General features: G+C 40.4%; 1 protein-coding gene across 2 annotated transcripts in view; it reads right to left on the reverse strand.

The window, feature by feature from the left end:
• Window positions 1-18,844, reverse strand: part of ADA (adenosine deaminase) — a 32,886-nt gene continuing 14,042 nt past the window's right edge. For both annotated transcript variants that reach the window (XM_081196590.1, XM_081196591.1), the window contains 7 exons: window positions 18,080-18,195; window positions 9,763-9,887; window positions 9,007-9,078; window positions 7,830-7,931; window positions 7,543-7,610; window positions 6,326-6,455; window positions 1-3,504 (listed from right to left, as the gene is read on the reverse strand). In XM_081196590.1, the coding sequence (XP_081052716.1) occupies window positions 3,400-3,504; window positions 6,326-6,455; window positions 7,543-7,610; window positions 7,830-7,931; window positions 9,007-9,078; window positions 9,763-9,887; window positions 18,080-18,195 (718 nt within the window). In that variant the 3' untranslated portion in view covers window positions 1-3,399. The remainder of the gene's footprint in view (window positions 3,505-6,325; window positions 6,456-7,542; window positions 7,611-7,829; window positions 7,932-9,006; window positions 9,079-9,762; window positions 9,888-18,079; window positions 18,196-18,844) is intronic.

The raw sequence follows: 18,844 nt of genomic DNA on the forward strand, positions 1-18,844 counted from the left end.
TATAGTTAAAATGGAATTTATTTCATTAAACCAAAATAAAAATTCTCCTTTGTTCTTCAGGATGTGAACAACATAAGAAAAATTTATAAGGATAACTTTTCATTGACATTATAAAAATAACAAAATAATTCCTATATATATATTCCTGGTTATACATAAGACATTATAGTTTACATTCAGAACTTATTTTTGGAGACAAGCGCTATGCAAGGCTCAGTCTCTTTTTCACATGCGGACGTCAAAGCCATTCATCAGAGGCATATTTTTGGTGTCTGAAGCTTTGTAATACCAGCCTATATAACCACCGAAATATGGCATTGTATGATTTCCTCAGCTGTGTTTATGAACTTTTAAAAACATTGTAAACCTAAGCCTATATCACTATTATATAGAAGAATTAGTAGTACAGCATCAGAAATACAGTGATAGACAGGCTCTGGGTCATGCAGACTCATGTTCGCCTGTACCACTTGTTATCTCTGGTGCTAGATACACCTGATAGGAATAAGCCTTGCTTGCACTGTGATGAAAGCAAAGATGTGTGTCATTCCTATGTCCCACAAAACTAACACTTCACGGCCACACTTAAGACAAAAAAGGACCACTAGTCCCAGCAATGTCAAGAGCTACTTGGTGATAAGCTCGAACAGACAAAGGGCTCTGTGAAGAGCTTTCCTTTCACAAAGAAACAGTGTTTAAAGCAAGTCCAGCTCCTTGATATAGTTTTTTTTTCATTTTTTTAAAAAAGCATGAAGATATGTTCATTTTATAAAGGGCCTCAGTCTCATTTTCAGCTCAGGGTAGAAGCCTACGATAAGCCTCCATTTGTTGTGAACAGTTTAATACACATTCAGATTGTGCGCCAGCCATGTTCACAAGTACGTCAGTCCAGAAATGTTAAACTAAGATAAGAAATCCTGCTCTGTCGATAGAAAAAAAACACGATTGTGTGAATTCACTTTTGTGTGGCTGAAGACATGTGTCTATGGACTAAGCCAGATTTATATTAAGTGCACAGCTGTTACTGAAAATGGTAACTGAGGTTTTAGGCACCATCCTCCTGTCCATGACATCTAGAAAAACTCAACTGCATTCTGATGTCACAACGCCACTTCATGTTGTTGGCTGCCTCTTGGAAGGAGGCAGAAACATGGTGTGTCGTGATCAAATCAGTAAGTTCTATTAAACATTATGGAAGGGGAGCTAAACGTGGTTGTAGCAGATGCACTTTTGCTAGAGTATCTGTTTGTGCCCTCAACAACTATTCCTTATGAATGAAGCACAAAGGTAAAATAAATAAAACCCGGGTATTTTAACATATGCTGAGCCACTGCACAAATTATTCATGCTCCACTACTGAAAGCACCTTGAGGCATCTTTAGAGGTTCACAGATGCTGATCACCTTTCTAGAAATCTGATAAAATTACATCATTTAAACGATCCACTTTAAATGCTGCTCTGTTCATGTAAGAGGGGAGCAAATCTTGCCAACTCCTTCCTCCATCTGCAGCCCTACAACATATCTCACAACACATCCAAGGCTCCCCAGTCCCTAGGAGCAGATATGCAAAGGTAAGGGAGAATCAAGAAATCCCTGTTCTATGAACTCTGTTCTATTCACGGAAAGAATAGAAGTTCAGATCAAAGCACATGTATTTGGGAGTTTCAAGTTCCAGAGTGGAAGATTTCTGTGAGTCTAGGAGACAAATTCTGTAGTACATTAGTCTTATCCTTGCAAGTACAAGACTTCCAGGTTCCTTATAATGAAATACAAGGACAAAAGGATCTGCTCAGATACATACTTTGTGGATATTTTTAAAAGATTCTCCAACAAATGAGTATCTCTAAAAGATGCAAAATTGAATATTACAATCACTAGAAGAAATCCCACAAATGTATGTGAGATGAGGCCTCCTGGCATGGTGCTGATGCAGTATTAATTTGATTTGGATACTATATTTTCTATTTCTGCAAAAGACCACTGACATGTGGTTTTTAAGGTATTTACTTACAGACTGACCATAACTTGGTTAAACCAAAGTATTTGCATAAGTCAAATCAGTCCCATGGATGGGGTGTGTGTGTGTGTGCATCAAAAGACCATGAAGTTCAATTCCAGAAATTCAGCCTAACTGGTTTGTGTACCAGGCAGTTGAAAACCTACCAGATAACTTAGCACCATTAGCTAAATTTACCATACTGTTGGTAACAGACAAGAAAAAAACATTATGCTATATAAAACAGAGCTTAGTCAAAAATGCTAGTTAAAAAGGGCAGCAGTTCCAATAGTGCAGGCAGCAGACAAAGCAAGTGTACTGGAATAAAGGAGTTTGCTTCTTTTGCAAATCAATCCTTTTTAAAGTGCTGTGTTGTTCTTTGAACATACACAGCTTAAGACATCTTGGACAAGTCTGATTTGGGGAAAGGCAAGATGCTGAATCTGGATTTGCCCCAATTCGGCAGCGATCCCTTGCTATATTGGGACCTATATGCACAGATCAGATGCATGTGACTCATTCAAGGTGATCGCCATTGACACTGTCTTCTGGATAGTGATGCACGCTCCTAGCATTCTTGAAATACAGGTAGGAACTGTTATCTTCCAGGTGCACTCAACGATCCTTGGATCAGAACCACTATTCTTTAAGTATTAGCTCCAAAGAATTTGATGACATTTAAATAAGTATTAAGTTGGTATTAAGGCCAAGCAGAATCAAGGAAGGAATAAACCCAGCCTATGACTGTGTCAAACAATCAGAGAACCAGGGATAAAGTGAAATACTCATTTCTATCAGAGATTCCCCACTAAAAGATGTTAAACATCTGAAAAAACTCAGTTGTGATTCTCTCTGTTTCAAGTGTATGGGCATACAGAAGACAAATTACAGAGAAATCTTAGTAAGGCCAGAGATAAGTTATAGCTTTCAAGAGAGAGAGGAAAATGGTTTGAGAGATGCTTTGCTTCCCATTGTATATACACATTCTTTTGTCTCTCTGTCGCTTCTGGTCAACTAGGTTCTTGAAATAATCCAGTCTCTAAAACCTGCTTCCACTTTGGTAAACAGAGGTAAATTCAGCCATTACAAGAAGCAACTCCTCCTCCAAACTTTCCAGTCTCTGAAAAGATTATTATCTTTAGCCTAAAAAAACAAACATGTAAACTCATAGCACCCATTTTATTTATGGGATCTGGGTGCTCTAGGCAAATATAACACAAACACTGTAGGAATACTGTTCTTTATATATACTGTATGCCCCCACTCTGTGGATGGTAATAGTAAACAAGATAGTAACACAGTACTAAGTTTGTGCGTTGTCTTCAAAGAAACAAAATGGAGGTCTCTGACTACCATGAAGATGTCAGGAAAAGAGGTCACGAGTAGACGGCATCATATGGATCAGAACTCTGTGCTTTGTACCATCCCATAGGCTTCATACAGCTTGTAGAGAAGCTCCTTTTTTTCTTTCTCTGGCAAGAAGCTAGACTTGGCAGCATTTATGTTCTGCAAAAATTGGAACAAACACAGAAGTGAAGCTCAGAAAGGATAATATTCTGCTTGTGTCTTAGTATGCATTACTAGCCAAATCTAAGTGAAAGTAATGGATGCAGTTTCCAACTGTACATTCTCAGCTTTTCGTTAAGTGGGAAAATGGCAGCCATTTAGAAAAAGTCTTTAGGCTTTGATCACTTAGCTGGGATTAAGTCCCAATACTCCTGATTAGACATGCAAAGTGGAGCACTTTAAGAAGCACACACAGTCATATTCCAGAGATCTGGTAATCAGTTGATGCAACACTGCCTTATGCTAAGTGAGGTAGCATTTTCCCAGTGCTGCTCCTACCAAAGAACTTTTAAGTAGAGATTCCAGGGATTAAAGCTGGGACCTCCAGCATGCAAATTATTATTACCAGATTTTTCTACCGCTACTACAAAGCTTCCGTAATCACGATCACACTCAAGGCATGGAGTATTAGAAATCAGAAAGGTTCCTGGTGGGAAAATCAAAGTTTCAATCACTTGGCCCACTTCTCGTTCCAGCGGCCCACCATCACTGCCACCAAAAGAGGGCTCCAGCTCCAAGGGAAACTTAAGTGTGCAGAAATCCATATGGTTCTCTCCCTTCAGTTGTCCATGCCTAATATACGGATGTCGGGGCTGCGGCAGGGGAAAGCTGTGCGACAAAGCAGTACAGCCCTGCTCCCTGATGGGATGGGGGAAATGCATTGACTTATAAATTAAGGACCCATTAAAAATCAAACACGTGTTTTCCTTGCCTGACCAATTTTATGCCTTTGCTGGTCAATCCTATGCTATGGGACATGTCTCAGTTGCCAGTGTTAGGGTTCTGAGTTTTTAATACCTTCCTCATTACAGCTACAAAGGTTTATACTTCTCTTTTGTTCTTATATTACTGTCTGTGTCAAAAGGACTTCAGGTCTGGGGCATTATGCAGGGATCCCAGACAGGAACAAGTGGACTCCCAACCTGTCCTCATGGGGGGACCCTTAGCGGTAAGGGCTCACATTTCAACCTCTTTAAAGGGCTGGGTGGTACCTGCCACATCTCCTGGTTAGTCTCCATAGGTGAGAGAAGCACACTACAGTGGTGCCCCGCAAGACGAATGCCTCGCAAGACGGAAAACCCGCTAGACGAAAGGGTTTTCCGTTTTTGAGCTGCTTCGCAAGACGATTTTCCCTATGGGCTTGCTTTGCAAGACGAAAACGTCTTGCGAGTGTTCCGATTTTCCCCCGCTCCCCCCCTTTTTCTAAGCCGCTAAGCCGCTAATAGCCTTTTAGCCGCTAATCCGCTAAGCCTTTAATAGCCGCTAAGCCTTTAATAGCCGCTAAGCCTTTAATAGCCGCTAAACCGCTAATAGGGTTGCTTCGCAAGACGAAAAAACCGCTAGACAAAGAGGCTCGCGGAACGGATTAATTTTGTCTTGCGAGGCACCACTGTACACTATGAGCTGCCCTATGTTAGTGGCCTTCTTTCCAAAAAACTCCTTACCTGTCAGGCTGGTGTGAACCACTGGCAGCAAACCATGGTGATGCACAAAAGTTGGAGCCTTGTGGGCTTATTGTTCAAAACTAAAATACTGCTCTGAGAGCGCAGCAATGCAAGCAATAGTTGGTTCTGTGTTTTGACTTTCAGAAGCAGTTTAACTGCTGATCTCTGGAAGCAAGAACCTATCACCTCATTTTTTGTAAAGTTCCATATATGTTGGTAGTGCTGCTACATAAATAACATGTCATATGCTGGCTTGTTGGCTAAACGATGTGGTGACTCAGCACTCTCTTTCCTCCTGACATGTAATGTGCCTGCCAGGATGAGTCAACATTTCTCCAGAGAGATTGTAAACGGAGATTGTTTTTCCTGGCTTGTAGTGAAACTGAGCACTTGTCTCCATTTGTATGCCTTGTGTCTTTGTTTTCATAAGTCAAATCCTAATATATTTTCTGCATATCCACATGCTTTCTTCCTACATGGTTCTTCCTTTTTATGGGCACAGTGTTTAAAATAAACAATTATATCCATGCTCCCACATACCAAGTCAACAAGGCTCTTGGGGTGAATGGGCAGATATGTGCCCATTTTAAAAAAAATGACTAAGCAAAGAACTGACAGTTCTGGAGAAGGAAAAAAGGGGCTGAATGGGTGGGTAAACAGAAATTCAGCTAAAAATGGTTTCAAGAATGGGTGAGGAAACACTCCAACTATGAAGTGGGGAGGAGGACAATGGCTGCAATAAAGGACACTGTGTCTTGTAATAAGCACTTGAATGAGTTTATATAGAATTACTCTTCTCAACAACTCCTTAATGAGTTAAGAAGCACTCCACTTCCTGGTTATTTTATTATCTGAAGTAAGGAGCTAAATCTATCAGTCAGAGCATGGGTTGAAGTGCATCAGTGCCTTACACAATGACAAAGTTTATGAACATATGCAGATACAGATTGTGAATTAAGATGTCCATTTACAAAGCAGTAACCTTTCTGCAATGGTCTTATAATTATGTGGGGAGCTGACTATCTACTGCGCCTGTCTATATGGCAGTTAAGAATCTCACCATACCTCTACAATCTAGAGTTGTGATTTGGTGCAGGTGTGGGGTACAATTCACGGAAATGGACAGGCTGCAGATGTGGTTCTATGCCCACTATGGTGAGCTCCTATAAGACCATTTCTGTTTTGGAGAAGTAATTTAAGGAAGATTTACTTTGGCTGCAGATCGAAGCACAGCTTACTTGGAAGTAAGCTATTCTTTCAAAGCAAAGATGTTTAGGATCAAGCACAACCAATGTGAAAAACCGAAAACAATTTACCAGCCTCTTGAATTCTTCCTCAGTGAAGCCCATGCAATCACGAGCTATTTTGTAATCCGTGTTAACTGTGGAGTTGAAAATGAGTGGATCATCCGTGTTCAAGGAATAATTTGCTTCATCTTTCATAAACCTGGAAAAAACAGAATTGAAAGAACATCAGGTTTTTTTTAGAGTATAATATGCATTTTCCTCATGGGGAAAAAATATAGTGAAGCCTGTTTTCTATCCCACTTGTACTGAACCCCATAGACAATTTCCATTAAACTACAGTCCAAACACCAAATATACTTTTTATTTATTTTTCACTGTACAGTCATACCTCGGGTTACAGACGCATCGGGTTGCACGATTTCAGGTTGCGCATCGCACCGAACCCAGAAGTAGTGGAACGGGTTACTTCCGGGTTTCGGCACTTGCGCAGAAGCGCTAAATTGTGACCTGCGCATGCACAGATGCGGCGCTGAGGGTTGCGAACGTGCTTCCCGCACAGATCACATTTGCAACCCGAGCATCCACTGTACAATAATGTGACATGATACAACACATTTCAAGTAATCCGCATAAAATATCACAGGGGGAGAAATCACTAATAAATGTGATTTATTTACTATACATCATACATTTACTATTTATTTACTATACATCAAATCATATTAAGTTTTCTCAGATGTTAAGAATAATATAAGATCCAATGTATATTGTTGAATATTTTCTTGTCATATTACTTTTCTTTGTTATAGAAAAGACAAATTAGATAAAGTGCTAACTGGATGTTCTAGAAGGCAGACGGCTTTCTCAGAAGTGGCGCCCTCCCTGTGGAACACCCTTCCTTCGGATGTCAAGGAGATAAAGAACTACACAACTTTTAGAAGACTTCTGAAAGCAGCCCTGTATCAGGAAGTTTTAAATGCCTAATGTTTTATTATGTTGCTATATATGCTGTAAGCCACCCAGAGCAGCTGGGAAAACCCAGCCAGATGGGCAATGTATAAATATTATTATTATTATTATTATTATTATTATTATTATTATTATTATTATTATTAGATGGCAAACTGGGAGGCTTAAACCTCATGGCTCGCCTCAATATTAGGATTTGAGCTGATAACTGGGTAGTGATTTTGATTCAATAAGGGAGAAATAATGTCAGAATAATTAAATAAAATGTAGCATGATTATTCCAAAGTTAAAAAAAAAAATCCAACCCAAATCCTTACCTTATTAATGGATGCTTACTGAAGTTGGTTTGGCATGCACTAGTGAGGTGACTAGACCAAGGGCAGATCTGTATATTTATATAAAAAACAAAACAGAATCAGTACACATCCCCTTTAAAATACTTATGTTCATAATTTAGAAATGCTGGGCAGTGAAGGGAGACAATACTGAGCTAGGCGGACTAATGGCCTGTCTTGAGACAAGGCAGCTTCCTCTGTTAATATCACCTACAGCTATTATCTGGTTCAAGTAACAGAGTTGGGAGACTTGAAAGACATTCCATTACCTCAAAATGCATATTTTCTTTCAACAGCCGTTTATATAGACTTTCATCTTCCAATACATGGTAGCCATGGCCAATTCGCTCTGCCTTTAGGATGTTGACTGCCTATAATGAAAGACAGGGGGTGGTGGGAATGTAGAATCAACTTTTTGCTAATTAGGTTACTCTCGATTGCGCAGTTCACGATAACTACAGCCCACGGCATTGAAGTGAGAGCAGCTCTATAAATTGTTTTGAGCTATGACTCCTATTATATAAGGTATACTTATCACAATCCACTAAAAGCTTATTTAGAAACACAGCCATACTATGTATGGCACAGACCTTCTGGAGACCCCCCCCCCAAAAAAAACCCCTTGAATTGTAATACTAAAATAAAGTGGGAGAGTATGGTTTAGTTTGTTTACATGAACAAGCATTGGGCTCACAAGTTCCTTCCTCTCTTTTGCAAATAGCAATAGTTTTCTTACCTGAAAAAGTAATCTATGTAGCTTGCACTCAAATCACAATCAAATTAGAGAGATGGGTGGAAGACAGAAATAAAACACCTGGTATAACTTTTTTTTCTTTTGGGTGCAGCTCTGTTTGCCTCTCCTGAGTGGATTACTCCTGTGAAATTACACCACACTATGGTGGCTTTTTTTTTAAAGGAACAGTTTATAACTGTTTTGATTTTTTGTAAGAATTAGATGAAACGTACATGGATGTTTGCCCCTTGTGAGGAGCCGAATCCCACCAAATTTCAGAAGGGTAGCTGCAGCAGTCTTCTTGCAAGGGCAGCCCTTACACTTTGGGGTGTGTGTAACAAAAAAGAGAGGAATCATTTCATCTCCTGTGGTCTGAAAATTGCAGACATGAGAGGTAGCTCTAGGTAAAAGTATCAAAATTGCACACAAATTGGTCTAGCAGTTTTTGAGCTAGGCACCTTTAAAGTTGAATGGAAGGCAGAAAGAACTAAATAGGTTTCACTTTCCACCCTCAAGATGCTGGAAATGGAGAGTCTAGGTAAAATTGTTCCCTCTGATTACAAACTTGACCTATCAGTCACAACAGAGCTCTCCTTCCATCCTCTCCCCCATCGTTCTACGGTTTGCTGTATATTCAGTGTCAATTGTCAGCCTTTCCAATGAAACAACATCCTCTTTTTTTTGTTTGTTTGTTCTGCAGTACTACTTCTTACCTCCTTGACAACCTTGGGTGGCCCAACCTCACCAGCATGAACAGTTCGGTGAATGCCACATCTTTCAGCTTCCTGAATAAAAGGGAACACAAGGAAGAGAATAAAAACTGACTGGCAAATGCTAGAGATCCATAGAATTTCTTAAGGTAGCATTTGCTACTTTATCTTTCTTTGGTTGTAGTCTAAGCAGAGCTGCTAAAAACTGGAATATGCACAATAGAAAAATCTGCTTAAAATTGGTATTTCTCCCAAAGAGGAAAATTTGTTATTTTATTAAAATACATGTAAAACTAAAGATTGTCACTTTTTGCTTCACAACAACCATGATAAAATGTGTAGCACCTGCAAAATGTGTAGCACCTGCAAAACTCTACCCCATGCATAACTGTTCACATAGTTGATAAAAAAAATTCCAGCAAAAGCATATTGATTTATACCTGAGTGAATCTACAGGGAGGAGTAACTACACCAATCTTCTATTTGGAAAGCTTTAGCCAGACATTTCTTATCTCTAGCCTCAGGCTGTGACTGAAGGTTTGCTAGCAGTTGGGATTAGGTTCTCGTACCTGTAGACCAGTCCCGTTTTAATAAAAAGATGTAGCAGGTTTTACATGAGTGCATGATAATAAAACACTGGAATGGGAGTCTTATATGTTGTTCTTCTCAGATTGCATGTAAGGCAGGCACTGAGGGTTTTGAACTACCCACCTCCCCCAATCCTGTTCTTTTGGCTCCTTACTTATCATCTGAACAAACCTCATAAGCCTTCTGATGATCTGGGTAGGTCTCAGCATTTATCAACTCATCGCCAGCTAAGTCTATAGCGACCACTGTATCATTCTGATACTTCTTACACAGTTCCACCACTTCCAGTGACCAGCCTGGAAAGAAAAGCACAACAATCTTGTAAGGATGCAGTTGAGTTTCTGCAGCTGCCAATGACACACACACACACACACACACACCATGTATAGGAAAATATTTGTCACATTAAAAACAGCACTTTGTTTTCTAGAGTTTCTTTTTTTAATAAAAATTTTATTGGGTTTTTATATTGACATCACAAACACACAAAAACAAAGACAAACATGTATAATTTCAAATCCTTACTTTCTTAACCACACTCTCTGACTTCCCCGCACCACCCATTCATACATCCTAATTCCAATAGTTGGCTCAGCAAGTTCTTACTTTCATCTTCACTATATTATTGTAATCATTTTTTTAGCTTAGTTCTTCTTAATTAACCAATTTTAACTTATACATCAATTATAATCTTTACATCCTTTTCTAAGGTCGACCTAAGTTCCCTTCCACAAATTTCCCAATTTTAAATATTAGTTACCAAACACACTAAACTTAAAATTCATAAAGTTATCCTCCTTTTGGATTCAGAAGCTCTCACCCCCCCCCTTTCCCGGTATCAATCCCCCAAAACAAAAAATATCCACAATATCAGTTCTTAGCCTGGATTTCTCACGTCCGAGGCCTTCAAATCTCCATCAGTCCCTCTCCGCCGGTTTTGTTGATAGTCCTTTATGTTGGTCGTCGGGTCTCGAAGGAGCTCTATCCCAGTAAGATCCAAGTTTCTTCCAGCCAGCCCTCCATATTCCAAAATGGAGCCCCAATCATATTTCTTGCTTCTTTTAAGTCCAAATGTTCCAAATGTCCCAAAGGCTTCCCCTTTCATCTTGGACAAATTCACAATCCGTAGTTCTTCCGATCCCCCCATAAAGGGATCACTCCCTACTTCATTCTCAATTTCAGTCCAAATTTTATAATCCACAATTTCCTTGTTTTCTTTATATTCCACAATTGTAGGGTTCTGGTTGGCCCTTTCCACCAGCAATATTTCCGCTCCTGCTTCTCTCTCCTCTGGTTCTGAAAAAATCTCTTCTGATTCAGCTGCAGAGTTGTTTTTTGTCAAGTCCTTAACACAGTCAACAGGATTATTTACTTTAACATTCAAGGTTGCAAGTTTTGTAGCCATAGCTGTGCTCTGGTCTTGTAAGGTTCCCACGAGAAAAAATATTTTTTCTAACTCGGCTTGTAATTTTCCATCTGCAGCCATTGTAATGTCTCAGAATCCCCCCTAGAGGGATTCTGGTTACTTAGTAGTCCTTCTCCAACAGTCAGTAACTTTATTTATTTATTTCTTCTTTGTTTCCAGCAACCTGAAGTCAAATGTAACCGTCTAGTCCTCAAAGATAGTAAATAACAGATTTTTCTAGCTTTAAAAGCTCGTTCGACAGCTCCTTTGACAGCTGTCAAACTCCTTATGTCTCCTCAGCAGGCTCGCTCCCGGATCGCTCCCGGATCCGGGAGGGGGGGTTCACATCAACTTCTAAGATTCAGTTCTCATCCTCCAGCACAAAACTTCTAATGCCAATCGTGAAATTAATAACTCTTGTCTCACAAAGAGAGAGAGATGGTCTCTCCACCTTAGTTATTCAATTCTTGCTTTAAATGTCTGCAGAATGGGGGAGCGGACTTCCTTTTAGCACTCCCCCGATCGTTCCAAATTCAAGGAAAAAGAGATTTTTTAAATCCAAATTCCGTACTACTCACGGGTTATTTCTTTTTCAGTCCAAATGTTCAAGGAAAAAAGTCAGCGCTCTCCGGCCATGGCTCGCGGCTTCACTCCACTGAAGTAGTGGTCTACTCACAGCACCACACCGCTCTCCGCACCCTCTCCAAAGCCTTTAAAAAGGCTTCTTTGTGGGTTGGGGGGCGCAAATGGTGCCCACCGAGTCACCAAGTCCACAGGCTTCTGCGCCTGTGGTTTCTGAGGGTCCCCGCGTCGTCGCCGCGGCAGGACCCGTCCTCAGTAGAGCCGATTCCCTCCGGAGCTCGGAGGGAATCCGCCATTAGCCGATCGCGCTAACCCGGAAGTCCTTGTTTTCTAGAGTTTCCCTCCTTTGACAAGGCCTTCTGAGAAGATCAGGCAATTGTTGGTAAGGTAAAAAGGTAAAGGACTCCTGAACGGTTAAGTCCAGTCAAAGGCAACTATGGGGTTGCAGCGCTCATCTCGCTTTCAGGCCGAGGGAGCCGGCATTTGTCCACAGACAGCTTTCCAGGTCATGTGACCAGCATGACTAAACCGCTTTTGGCACAACGGAACACCGTGACGGAAGCCAGAGCGCATGGAAATGCCCACCTTGCTTTGATAGAGAACAATTAAAAAAATACACACCATGGTTCTATAGAAAGCACTATGCAGGCCACTAAGCTATCCAGGATCAGAGAAAAATACAAATCCTAAAATGGTCGCCTGTGAAAAAAGTAAACTTGCAACAATAGCTATTTTTTACAAAAGCTGTGAAGTCCAGAGGTCAGGAGTTCAGAGAATGCTAAGCACCTTGTTAGGTGTGATTTAATTGGGTCAGCTGCCAGACAAAATAGAAAGCAGATGGGAAGATAAATATAAGCCTCTTCTAAAATACTCTTCTAAAATATCTTAATAGTGTGTGTATGAGAGGATGGGGAGGAAGATTTGCGGTATAATTGCAAACATTGCTGGAAAGCAGTTTCTGCCAGAACCCTTTCCATTTCTTGGTTTTCAGCAACTCTAGTTATGATTTCATAGAAAACTGTAAGTTTGGCATGCAATCAAACTCAGCAAACACTCTGGATGCACCATGATTTTTTAAAAAATCTAGAATCCCATCAATTATTGCATTACTCTACTCACTCCTTCGTGCATGGACCACTATAATTTATACATGATTACAAGTCGGAGAAAAATGACACACTGTATTTCATTGATCCAAGCCAAGGGTTCCCAAACTGTGGTCTGTGGACCACCAGTAGTCCAAACTTCATTCAGACAGTCCATGACATGTCTGGATTTGTGGTTGAAGACAGTTGAAGATGGGAGATGGCACACCCATCACATTAAATTTTCACATTGATTTTTAACTGTATATTTATTGTGTCTTTTATTTCTTATATATTGTATTTTCTTGTATTATTCTATGGAATTCAAACTGAAATACAATAAAATCCAGGGTGTTAGCTGAGTTTGTTTGCAGCCAAAGCCGACAATTTTTAAGAAATAAAAATATAACTGGTTTCCCTAAAAACCAATTAATGGGAAGTGTTCTGACAGAAGCTGTTTTCAAGCACTGTTTACAGGTATACTGCTTTCATTCTCTCTCTCACACACACACCCAACTTCAAAAAGCAATACCAACAAACTTTCTTTCTTTCTTTTGTACAACTGAAGAGGTCCAAGTAATTGCTATATTAGTGAATCAAATGTAGTTTTATTTAAATATTTTGCTTTTTATTGTACCACTTCCTAAGTGCTCTGGGTAGGCAACTGTTCAAGGAAAGCAAACCATTAAAACTAATCAGCTAATTAAAAAAACAGTATAGATCTTTTCCGCCTTTGTTATTTGGTTATTGAATACCAGCTGAAACAGGTAGGTATTGCATCGCTCACGCTTAGACAGACTTTAAGGCAATGGGAGGTTTACAGCCTTTTAACCCAACAAGAACACCTCTTTGCATGTTATTTAACTTAGGCATAGAGGACAGTTGGTCTTCTATCTTAAACATCAACTTCAAAGGTCCATACAGCGAAATATGTCTGCTGTTGTCTAATCTAAACAGCTTCCATGCTTTCTTACGCTGAAGCGCTATCCCTGCATTAAGGTCATGTATATCAGAGTGTTTGAAAGAACAAGGGGAAGGATATCTCATTATCTAATCTGTAATTGCAAAGGTTCTTTTCATTATTGCCCTGGGCCAACCGCAAGGAAAATAAAGGAGCAGTGAGTTCAAATATTTTCTTCAGGCAATAGTTAACTCATAATTCAGATTTGACTATTTAGGTTAGACTTTATTGGAGAAGGCCTCCTCAAGAAGATATTTTCAGGAGATACTCACAACTGTTTCCTATTATTATTATTTTTACATTTGTTAGTCAATTTCCTCTAGACATGCTTGTTACTACATAATTCCATAGCTGGTTTGAAAGCTGTATTATTGCTCATTGCTCAACTACAGTTCTGAGTAAGCACAGGGTTAGCACAGAAGTCACAATGGAGTTAGTTATGCAAGTGACTATATCTGTACTGCAGATTATCTTGGCCCTGAACTTGAGTCATTCCAACCACAATGCCAATCATAATATCAGAGCTGTCAGATTTCCACACACTAACAGGAAAGTATGACCCTTTCCTTATAAAGCAGTGGATTAACTCTGTCTTGACAAGTCTCAGTATAAATGCCAATACATTTTCAGAAGCTTAATATGGAAATCACTTAAACAATAACCATAGCAGTCAGTTCTGTGACTTCCAGCTGTGAGCTAAGAGGAAGGCACGTTTGGCAAATCCTCACTGGAAACCTATGTCCTGACTATGGAAGGATGTGCGGATCCAGAATTGGCCTCAACAGTCGCTTATGGACACACTGTTAAGACCATATTCATGGAAGACAATCCTACTCGGCTGCAAGTGATCACCAAAGAAGAAGCAGCCAAAGCACTTCAGGGTTCAATCCTGCCCATACCTGAGGTTCAGATGTGGAAGAGCAGAGGGATGACCACCCTCCAGCAGATCCAGCCCTGCCAGTGATCCTGAGGAGGTTACCTGGGTTTCTGGCTGGCTCTGCCATATAAAACAATCCTGCTATCAGGAACAGCCAATTCCACAAATATCTCATCAACGGAATCTTCCATCGTCATATTTGCCTTGTCTAAACTGAGCTTCCTATTTATTAATCGACAGCCATACATCACCCATTACGGAGGTTGCACCTGGTTCAAATGAAAGGGAGAAATAGGGCAGCCCTACCCATTCTTGTGCCCTCCTGATGTTGTTAGACTACAACTCCCATCAGCACCAGCCAACAGGGCCAGTGTTTCAAGGATAATGGGAGCTGTAGCGTAACATTAGGAGGGGACCAGGTTGTAGAAAACTGAAACAGAGTGGGTACTATGGTACACTCCACTTACTGTATTTTTCTGTGTATAAGACTATATTTCCCCCCAATTTTTTAAAGTTTAAAATTGGGGGTCATCTTATACACAGAATGTTGCAACTAAATATATAAATAAATTTATTTCTTAATTTTGGGCTCAAAAATAGGGGTTGTCTTATACATGGGGGCGTCTTATACATGGAAAAATATGGCACTTCACATTTTTTATGAATTTATTAAAGTTGCAGTCACTTTATCTTGCCCAAAGCATCTTACAACCAGACAGACAATAACTCCACATAGATACATTGAAACCAAGAAAGAGAAAGACTTTAAAAACATCCCACCCACTTCTAAAAAGCCACAGGTAGTTAAAGCCCAAAGGCTTGGTTATAGAGGAATGTTTTTGCCTGGTGCCTAAAAAGATATAATGACCGCTCTTTATTAAGAACAGCTGTTTGTACTGCACACAGCAAAGCACCTGTTTTTAGGTGTTCCAATTGCAATATTATTTTATAAAACAGGTGTTTGCTAAAGATGATAGTACAAACAACAGCTTATACCAAGAGGCTTGACCGATCTGAACTTCTGCCTGTTTGCAGCTTCCTTTCAACTTGCAGTCCAGTTCAATGCAAAGTAAGGTATGCCATAGTCCACTCAAATAAATGGAATTAGGTGCACCTAAATATATAAGACTGGGCTGTAAAAAGGCTGTTCTAAGTTCCAGGCAATATTTTGAAATTAGCTCAGCAAGATCTTTAATACCTGCCAAAGTTTCAAGGCATAGACAAAGCTTCACTGACACTAACTTTAATTGACTGCTGCTTTCACAAAACTCCAGACAGAAAATTCTCATTAGCTTGGCAATCTGTGATTAAGATGGTATGTGGACTCTTAATTTATTACATAACCATACTTCAGCAAAGAGCAGAGATAAGTTAGCATGTTGTTAACAATTAACTACCTACTGTGTAGTGCTCCGACACATTAAGGCAATTTGTTTTGTCTTTTAATAAAGATCAAACCTCACTGTAATCATAGAATCATAGAATCATAGAATCATAGAGTTGGAAGAGACCACAAGGGCCATCGAGTCCAACCCCCTGCCAAGCAGGAATCATTTCAGACACTTCAGCTACATTTAGCAGACATTAATATCCAACCTGCCATTTTCTCCAAAAATTCTGGCAACAAACATCTTCTAAGATCAAAATATTTTTAGTCCAGAAAGCAGAACATGAGCCCAGTCCACCCAGGGACAGTTGTAGGCAAGATTCCTGCATTGCAGGTGGTTGGACCAGATGACACTGAGGTCTCTTCCAACTCTACAACTCTATGATCCAGCACTGCCTCACCTGGCCCTTCCTGGTGAACACAGCTCTGCCATCACTGGGAGGGCACAGCTGCCACTCTATATGCCACATGTTCCACTGCTGCTAGCTTGTGAACTATAAACTCTATTTGAAATTAACGCGGGTGGCGCTGTGGGTTAAACCACAGAGCCTAGGACTTGCTGATCAGGTCGGCGGTTCAAATCCCCGCGATGGGGTGAGCTCCCGTTGCTCGGTCCCTGCTCCTGCCAACCTAGCAGTTCGAAAGCATATCAAAGTGCAAGTAGATAAATAGGTACCACTCCGGTGGGAAGGCAAATGGTGTTTCCGTGCGCTGCTCTGGTTCGCCAGAAGCGGCTTAGTTATGCTGGCCACATGACCCGGAAGCTGTACGCCGGCTCCCATGGCCAATAAAGTGAGATGAGAGCCGCAACCCCAGAGCCGGTCACGACTGGACCTATTGGTCAGTGGTCCCTTTACCTTTTTACGAACTCGAAGAACCACATCTGCCTAAAATATCGCAGAAGCATTTCTGTATTATACGTCCATATGCCCACAATTTAATAGCCCCAGGAGATGGTTTTAGATGTTTATTCAGAAATTTATTTATTTACAGCCTGCACTTACATAAATACATATAAGTATTTACATTCTATCTTGCAAAACATCAGGCTGGTGACAACTTTTAAAAGCAATACAAAGCAATCATTAAAATGACTGTCTACTCAAATGAGCACACAAGCATTAAAGTATGACTGAGACTTCTTGCATGGATAAAATAAATGTTAAAAAGGGGGGGCTTGGATATTATTTGCCTTAGGGATATTGTTAAGAATTAGATCAGCATATTGTTCTCAGTGGCTGAGAAGATGCCAGCAGGCAGGACCTGAGGGCAATAGCGCTCTCCCTTCCTACTGTTCCAAGCAACTAGTATTCAGAAACAGACTGCCTCTAACCATGAAGGCAGAGCATAGCCATTGTCAGTAGTAGCCACTGATAGCCTTACCCTTCATGAATTTGTCCAATCCTCTTTTTAAAGCCATCCAAATTGGAGGTCATCACCGCTTCCCATGGGAGTTCATTCCATAGCTGAATTATGCATACATTTGTATCTTTCTTTTCTACCCAGGAACTCAAGATTGTGTAGGTTTTCCTCCCCTCTCCCCTTTTATTTTTGTAACAGCGCTGTGGGGTAGGCTAGGTTGAGTTAACATATGTACATAAGCAGTAGGTCTGGGTCAACAGATTGCAGAGAGGTAGCTGTATAAATAGCATATATGTGAAATTAATATCTGAGGAAAAAAATAGAAGGCCAACGTAGAAAATACTAGGATGTAATAATTTGTTAATTGTGTCATTAGAACCATGCACAGAAAGTGAATGAATGAAGGATGGCAAATAGAGAGAAAAGAACAACTGTGGAAGAAGTCTAAGATTACCAACACCAACCACAACAATTGCACTGTTAATTCATACTTGTCAAAAGTTCCCAACTAATTACTACAAAATTAGCCCACTCTCTCATGCCTGAATAGTTAGCAACCTGTTCAAGTTTTCTTGGCTATTGTTATATGAAGGTATCTTCCTCCTGCCTCTATTTGTTCCTCTGTTTCTATCCCTGGGCCTATACTTAAGTGAGAATAGTTAACGAGGTTATGTTGTGGTTGAGCATCTAAACACAACGAATTACTTACTGATATATTGCAAAAGGATTTGACCTCAGTGTATGGGGAAGGGGTGGGGAGGCAGAGAGGTGAGCAAGACAGATTTGATAAAGTAAGAATCAGAGCCACAGATGACCTGTAATACATTACTTGGCATGTGACGCATGCAGCATAGAATAGACCTGGCTTTGATGTTGAAAGCCTTCTCTCCAGCTTTTAACCCCCGATTAACAAGGCTAACCACTTCATCTGGAGTTAGGTCTCCCCTGTACAAAGAAAAATACGAAGAGATCAGTTAGGGCATCATTGTTTCCAATTATCAGTGCTCAAGAAAGTGCTCATAATCCTATCACCAAGCTGCTTGCATCTCAGGCTGAATTACAAAGGACTCAGTACAACCAACATCTGGGTACAAACAGCAAACAAGTCTGCCAGATAAAACCTAGTTCAGTGGTAGTACAGATGACAGGAATGCAGAAGATCCAGGTTCAGTCCCCAGCATCTCCATTTGAAAGGATCTCAGGGCTCATCCACACTTGCAAAGTACGAGAGGTTTTCTGTTTGGTCTGAGCAGTTTTCAATTTGCCCTGCCACTTTCCCCGAGAAAACCCGCTCTTTAGCGCTGAATTGGAGCAAACATCAATTCACAGAAAACCTGACTGATGTCAGCTCCAATTCAGTGGTAAAGAGTGGGTTTTCCCAGGGAGAAAGTGACAGGGCAAGCAGAAGTGTGGATGAGCCCTCAGATAGCAGAGTTGGCAACAGCAGACAATATTGGTCCGCAAGGGATCAGTGGTCCAAATCAGGCTAAGGATGTCTCCTCTATTCAGATCCGGCAGTTCCCAAAACATTTTCTAAGCACCATAAACATACCAGAAAAGGTCTAGGTGCTATTCTTGGTATTAAGTCAAATGA

Source organism: Podarcis bocagei, assembly GCF_964188305.1.
Source record: "Podarcis bocagei genome assembly, chromosome: 5".
NCBI lineage: Eukaryota > Metazoa > Chordata > Lepidosauria > Squamata > Lacertidae > Podarcis > Podarcis bocagei.